General features: G+C 34.9%; 1 protein-coding gene across 2 annotated transcripts in view; it reads left to right on the top strand.

Annotated features, from left to right (window-relative positions):
* Window positions 1-8,277, top strand: part of dph1 (diphthamide biosynthesis 1) — a 117,057-nt gene that overhangs the window by 22,157 nt on the left and 86,623 nt on the right. The window contains exon 4 of one of the 2 annotated variants that reach the window (XM_016557002.1): window positions 1,309-1,372. The exons of the other annotated variant lie outside the window; for it this stretch is intronic. Within the exon in view, the coding sequence (XP_016412488.1) occupies window positions 1,309-1,372 (64 nt within the window). The remainder of the gene's footprint in view (window positions 1-1,308; window positions 1,373-8,277) is intronic. 2 annotated transcript variants of the gene reach the window in all.

Consider the following 8,277-nt stretch of genomic DNA (forward strand, 5'->3'; position numbering starts at 1 on the left):
AATGAACATTAAGCAGTGGGGCAGAATTAATTCTGGTAAATACGTTCATTAAGACGGTTTCAGCCTGATTTGTGCGGCGCGCACCTGCTCATATAGCGACTGACTAAACTTTTCGCTCCTTGTGCTTAAATGTTCAAATACACAGTTATGTGTCAAAAATTCTCGTCTTTGCGAGTATCCTCGTAAACACAGTTATTTGTGTCTTAAATGAACGTTAATAGTTAAAGATAAAGCATGTGTAGTGTTAGGCTACATGCGATCCTGGATTATATGATGAGATCTTAAAAGGATAGTTCACCCAAAGATACTGTCATCATATACTTAAACTCAAATTGTTCTAAACCTCTATGAATTTCCTTTTCCTCCTCAACATAAAAGAAGATATTTTGAAGAATGATCATAACCAGTTTCTGGTCCCCATTGACTCCAATAGTATATTTTTTTCAGTACTATGAAAGTCATGGGGTGTCCAGCAACTGTCTGATTACCAGTATTGTTCCAAATCTATTATTTTGCATTCAACAGCAGAAGGAAACTCATACAGGTTTAGAACAACAACCAAATTTTCATTTTTGGGTGAACTATTCCTCTAAAGCAGCCCAATATAGCTGCTGTTGCCATTTGTGTCAATAATATAAATCAAACATCAGAAAGAAAATCACTTACTGTCCTTTACTGAATCACTTTTGTAAAATAAATAAGAATGAATCATGTATATTGAATATATACAGTGGAGACCATTCAGTCTGTTTGTACATTTTCTTTATACATCATAATATTATTCAGTGCTTTAAGTTTTTCAAGTAGGTCGATTTCTTATGATCTTTGTTCTGTTGTAGCCTAATTTGTGACTGTTTACTTGTCTTCAGTAAGCTTATTTTTACTTAGGCTCGTATTATTTTTGTGATCTTGAAATTGGTAACAAAAATTAGGAAATTTCAGTGCATCAAGAATGTTGATATGGGATAAAAATCCTATTTAAAGCTTTATATATATATATATATATATATATATGGTACAACTAGGTAAAAGGCGCCTTTGATATTATTTTCATCTAAACCACTAGATGGCACAAAAACGTGGCGTAGCACTTTCCAAAACATCCGTTTTATTGTGATGGGGGGCCCTGCAGTAAGTCATAGCCCCGGGGCCCAGTGCAGTCTTAATGAAGGCCCTGGGTACATGCCTAGTTTATAGTTTGCACATCAGACTGCCTGTATCGCCAGACTAATATATAGGAGGCCAGAGCAGCTGTCATTCATATTGCATTGTGCTGCACTGACTGGACTCTCTATCTTTGACCTGCAGTGGCTTTGCAGTTGCCCGAGGGTCTGCAGATGTTTGCCTGTGTGATCGCTGACATCATTGAGAGGTGGGTACCGCATACACTCATGCAGCGCTCCTCTGGACTGTGGATGCACATCCTTGGTTAAACAGGAAGAGCATTTGAGTCTGCAGAAGACCTCTGTGCTCATTAAAAAACTCTATGCTTATCATCATTCCCCGCCGTAGCGGTATCTGGGGCTCAGCAGAAAATTAGACACAATTGTAGACACAAGCTAGCTATCACGGTCTCGCTAGTTAATGACATGAAGTGGACAACCATTATTCTTCTCAATTACATCTTGTTACAGTCTGCGCAGAGCATGCAGCATACGAAAGTACAAATTGTGGTCCAGTGTGGGTAAAGAACGAGTCTGGCCACACCTCCCACTTCGACTGGGTTTAATGCTAATGCACACTAGTAGCTCTGCTTAATGATAAACAATGTGCTGTGACAACAAAAAAATGTTTGTGTTCACAGGGCATGTGGTGTCCACAAGTGTTAAAGAAAAGTATATCTTCAAAAATAAATTCTGTCATTATATAAACCTGTATGACTTTTTTTTCTGTTGAGTATATTGGTCCTTCTTTTCCATACAGTTACATTTAATAGAGTCTGAATCATTTGGACTGAGTCAGTGACTGTCACAAATTGATTCATAAACAAATAGGGGTTTTGTGAACCAGATCATTTGTTTTCTTGAAAATATTTGACAAACAAATATTTTGTTCATAAATTGGACATTTCTACATCTCTTAAGCAAAGTCAAGATTGATGTCAAGATTTTAAGTGAACATTGACATAGATTTGGTCTGTTTGTCACACAAAGCTACTTTAGAAGACGTAGAACATGAGTTGTAGTGGCCACTTTCATGATACTTATGGTCCTTTTTCATCCTTATTAAAGCCTGAAAAGAGTTTACATTCGTTGTAATTGCATGGAACCGAGTAAACAGACTTTTCTGTGCTAGAGAAAGAATGTCAGCATGAGGATGCGTAAATAATGACAGAAATTTGTGTTTTGGCTCAGCTGTTCCATTAAGAGCCTTGCCTCCTTTTATACTAAACATTACATTTCTCTTCCACCATCTCCTGGGATGAATGTTCCACCTGTTTCTTTAAAGTATGTTTCCACTTTCCTCCGAATAAGCAGAGTCCTATTCCGGATGTCTGCTCAATACTAATGAGGGACATTCTCAGCTGAGGTGAGATGGGCGAGCATTTCCATTGAGGGATATGTTTAGCCTCGGGAACCGCACTCAAAGTGTCACATTCCCAGAGGATTCATCTGTATTACGAAAACATTATGGGACTGTAATGTTCCTTCTCACTCAGGGCCGCCGGTTCGATTTGGAGGTGAGCATAGAGTCAGTGAGTTGAAGCGAACGGCTTTGGATGTTTTGATTGGGTCGTGTGAAAGTCTAGCTGTTGGATGACTCTCCTGGTTAACACAGATCCCTCCGTTTGATGTAGATCTGCTGTCAGCGCTTCTGCAATTACATCCTGTGTTCATCAACTTCCTGTTTCTCTAACCCATCTACTTTTTGCTCTTGTTCTAGTGACATGTCCAGTGTTGATCTCAATGAAAATAATCATTAACAAGGTTGTTTAGGGTTTCTGTCAAAGATAATGAAGACAAGATTAATTTTTAAATTAAAACATACTGTTAACAAAGAAAAAAAAAAAAAAACAAGACAAGGAAAAAAATAACACCGCAAGAATTTCTTTTAAATGTTGATGCACTACCAAAGTTTAGGGTTAATAAGTTTTTTTTTTTTATGTTTTTGATGTCTCTTATGCTCATGAAGGCTGCATTTATTTGCTCAAAATTACATTAAAAACAGGAATATTCTGAAAGATTATTGCAATTTGAAATAACTGTTTTCTATTTTAATACATATTAAAATGTAATTTATTCCTGTGATGGCAAAGCTTAATTTTCAGCAGCCATTACTCAGTCTTCAGTGTCACATGATCCTAGAAATCATTCTAATATGCTGATTTGCTGCTCAAGAAACATTTATTATTATTATTAATGCTGAAAGCAGTTGTGCTACTTAATGTTTTGTATTTTATTTATATTTTGTAACATTATAAATGTCTTTACTGTCTGTTTTGTTTAATGTAAAGTGTCCCTGCTAAATAAAAATTTATTGAGAAAAAAAAAAAAAAAAGTCTTACGGACCCCAAACTATTTAATGCTAATTTACATTTAAACATTGTAAACATTGTAAAAAATGTACATTTAAAATAAATTTATGGATATACATATATTTGAAGTATTAGATACCATTTTGTTGTATGAAATTTAAAGTAAAATGGACTAAAATGAATAAATATGACATGATAACATATTGACTACATTTAAAAGACATTTTCATTTAAAAAAAAAAACACTGATGAAAAAAATGGACACTGGCCATATCTCTTTTTTTCTGTTCATCTTTCCACCTTTTCTATTTTGTATATTCTTCTACCTATTGTATTTACATGGTACTCCAACATATGCCAATCAGAAAGTCTAGCTGTTGGATGACTCTCCTGGTTAACACAGATCCCTCCGTTTGATGTAGATCTGCTGTCAGCGCTTCTGCAATTACATCCTGTGTTCATCAACTTCCTGTTTCTCTAACCCATCTACTTTTTGCTCTTGTTCTAGTGACATGTCCAGTGTTGATCTCAATGAAAATGATCATTAACAAGGTTGTTTAGGGTTTCTGTCAAAGATAATGAAGACAAGATTAATTTTTAAATTAAAACATACTGTTAACAAAGAAAAAAAAAAAAAAACAAGACAAGGAAAAAAATAACACCGCAAGAATTTCTTTTAAATGTTGATGCACTACCAAAGTTTAGGGTTAATAAGTTTTTTTTTTTTATGTTTTTGATGTCTCTTATGCTCATGAAGGCTGCATTTATTTGCTCAAAATTACATTAAAAACAGGAATATTCTGAAAGATTATTGCAATTTGAAATAACTGTTTTCTATTTTAATACATATTAAAATGTAATTTATTCCTGTGATGGCAAAGCTTAATTTTCAGCAGCCATTACTCAGTCTTCAGTGTCACATGATCCTAGAAATCATTCTAATATGCTGATTTGCTGCTCAAGAAACATTTATTATTATTATTAATGCTGAAAGCAGTTGTGCTACTTAATGTTTTGTATTTTATTTATATTTTGTAACATTATAAATGTCTTTACTGTCTGTTTTGTTTAATGTAAAGTGTCCCTGCTAAATAAAAATTTATTGAGAAAAAAAAAAAAAAAAGTCTTACGGACCCCAAACTATTTAATGCTAATTTACATTTAAACATTGTAAACATTGTAAAAAATGTACATTTAAAATAAATTTATGGATATACATATATTTGAAGTATTAGATACCATTTTGTTGTATGAAATTTAAAGTAAAATGGACTAAAATGAATAAATATGACATGATAACATATTGACTACATTTAAAAGACATTTTCATTTAAAAAAAAAACACTGATGAAAAAAATGGACACTGGCCATATCTCTTTTTTTCTGTTCATCTTTCCACCTTTTCTATTTTGTATATTCTTCTACCTATTGTATTTACATGGTACTCCAACATATGCCAATCATTACCATGGTATTACCATCAATATGTTTTCCAATAAACCATAGCACAATATCATGGTGCAAGGGTTTTGACCCCTCTCTTGCGGTCTCTATGTCCACTTAAGTGTGTGAGAAGTGCTTTGAGTGTGTGTCTGTCGTGTAATGTGTACCCTACCCTCCTTATCAGACGGCCATAGTGCTCTCAGCTAAAGAGCTGCCTCTTTCTCATCATAGCAGGGCTTAGCATCACAAATGTCCAGACACTCGGAAACCCAATGAAACCAGTCGGTGTTTAATGAGAGCAATTAATGTCCGTTAATTAACTTTGCGAAAGCCCCCGTCTCCTCCTGACATCAGCCACAGCTTTCCATCCCTCTTCTGCATGTTCTCCCCCTCGTTCCCTCAGCCACATCTTTGGATTGCTGCCAGCAGGATTTCTTCGATCTGCAGTTTCTCTGAGGGCCTTTAGCTTGGCTTGCATAGGACATTTATTCCTCGTTGCTGTTTAGGGCTCCAGCTGTTTAGTCATAAAGCAGTTGCTGGAAAAAAAAATGCTCTTCATTAGATTGTGGTGCTGTTCTGCATGTTGCTGAATGATGTGATGAAACCCACAGATCACACAAACCCTGTTTACATCTGGTGTTATAATCAGTCTCAGGTGATCTGATCACAAGTGGCTGGCTGAAACACAATTGCTGTTTACACCTTGTAGTAACATGCGTTGTGGCATTTGAAACTTTATTGTAGTTTTTAGTGTTTTATTTTGAATTTCTTTAGATAAAACAGTACAGAATTTTTATATATTTTTGAATATAAAAATATATTTTAAATAATTTTTTGTTTTTAAAAGTCACCAAGGCTGCATTTATTTAATCAAAAATACAGTAAAACAGTAATATTGTGAAACATTATTATAATTTAAAACAACAGTTTTCTATTTTCAGCAGTCATTACTCCAGTCTTCAGTGTCACATGATCCTCCAGCAATTATTCACATATTCAGATTTGGTGCTCAAGGAACATTTTTTATTATCAGTTCTTTCTTAATGCTGCTTCATAACTTTGTGATTTTGTGTAAACCATAATATATTTTTTCTGGCTTCTCTTGTGATACAAATTTTTTTTTTCTTTTGGTAGCAGTGTAAAAATCATTTGATGTTTTTTTTTTATGCATTCTTGCTGAATAAGGTAAACAGTGCCAGATGTTTTATGTGTATGTTGTGACCCCAGATTATAGTTTGTTCAGGGTCATGCTGGTCTGACGCAGGGCCACGGGAAAGGATTAGTTGTTACATGACACTGCTGACAGCTATAGGCACAACTCCCAAATTTGAGATAAAACATCAGACAGAGACTAGAATGGATCAGAAACAATGTTGTGTACTGGAATCTTCATGGGACTGAGAAGAACACTGGAGATTGGAGACTGCACAGGATGTGACTGTTGTGATCAATGATAGACTGAGCTCCATGTCAGTGTGTGGAAAAGAGGTTGTATAAATCTAGCCAGAATATAAGCAGATTAAACAAGATGAGGTTTTAAGCTCTAATGAGAGCAAGCTGCTATGTATTACAGCAAAAGCTGCAGTTGATTTACACACACACTCACAGTCAGCCCTACTATATATCCACATCTGACACACACTAAATTTTGTAGGTATTCTCACACAGTGTACTTGCATTTCCTCGAATGCTGCTAAAACACCTACACAGGTTAAAGGTGTGTATACCTTCTTAGAGGTGGATTCCCACACACTTCATGCTATAATTTATCACATATGTCTCTTGTACACTCGCAGCTACAAACTTCTTGTGAACTGGAAATATGGATGGTGTGTTTATGCTAGGACTAAAGGTGTACTTATGCTAGGATACAGGGTCAGACACATATATTTAGGGGAAATTTAGTGGGCAAAAAAAATGTTTTCCATTGTCAGTAATGTAACGATGTATGAAGTACTGCTCACATAACAGTAACCAAGCAGCTTTCTGGCGATCAGCGCGGCAAATTCACTTGATCAACTTGCAACTCCCTAATACGGACAAAATGTCCCTAATATGGATCCCTATCGCTGAGCTGAATGAAAGAAATATATAAACACACGATTGCGACAATGTATTGTTTCAAATGCATATTATAAGTGACTCAAACTCACCAACATTTAATTAAAAATCACACCAAGCCAAATCATGATTTTGGTTTTATTTCTATTAATCGTACAGGCCTAAATCAACATACAGTACACTTACTGATAGTTCCTATTGTGTTGGGTTAGACCCTAATTTAGTTCCCACAAAAGGCGTTGCTAGAATTAAATTCGTTCCGAGTTCCTGTGGTGTGAACACGCCAAAGAGCGACTTCCGCCATTAGTTCTAGAAACTATAAAAATATTCCTCCGTTGCGAAAGTTCCTACTGACACTGACAGTATTCAGCTACTCTCCCATTTTGCATACTATCCATCTCAGATAGTATAGCTAGAATTATGTATTAAATTAGTATTTGAAAGGTACTCGGATGGAAATTCGAAGTGTAGATCCAAGCACACTCTGATAATATTCCCCACAACCCAGTTCAGAGCTATAAACATCAATAAAAAGAGTTTAAAAATTGCAAAAATGGTGGATGTGTGAGACTGAGACGTAGAGAGACTTAGAAAAAGGTGGTTGAGTGATTAATAATCAATATCTAACCTGATAATATTTATTTCATTGGCAACAGCATTGTGAACTTTTATAAAGGCCAGTTTGCAGTAAAACAATCCACGTAACTATTATGAGCAGTGCTGGGTAGTAACTGATTACATGTAATCTGGATTACGTAATCAGATTCCAAAAATTAAGTACTTGTAATAGGGTATATAACATTTAAAAATGCTCATTATTAGATTAAAGTTACTTTTTATGGATTACATGGTTACATATTATTCACACAATGGCAGTAAATTATTGAAGTAAGTGAGGATAGCAAAATAAAGTGAACTGGGACATATATTATACCCAAAAAATTCTTCATACAGTAAAATTTGGGATCAAAAAAATATTCAGACACTTTGACTTGACCATGTTTTGCTTGAAGGTGACATATCATGAAAATCTGACTTTTCCAGGTTTTAAGTGCTATAATCAGGTCCCCAGTGCATCTACCAACCAAGGAAATGTGAAAAAGATTAACCCAGTAACAATATTTTGGTAAGCCTTTTTCTGCAAGCGTCTGAGAAAACGAGCTTAAGCGACCTTTTTACAACACAGACTGAACAAAATTAAGCATTCCTTGGTAACTGGTTGACCTAAATTGGTATTATCTAATTGTGTACTTAAATTTAACTGCTGAATAATTTTTGGTTGATTGTAATCTATTACT

This window comes from Sinocyclocheilus rhinocerous, unplaced genomic scaffold (genome assembly GCF_001515625.1).
Source record: "Sinocyclocheilus rhinocerous isolate Xijiao unplaced genomic scaffold, SAMN03320098_v1.1 scaffold166, whole genome shotgun sequence".
Classification (NCBI taxonomy): Eukaryota; Metazoa; Chordata; class Actinopteri; order Cypriniformes; family Cyprinidae; genus Sinocyclocheilus; species Sinocyclocheilus rhinocerous.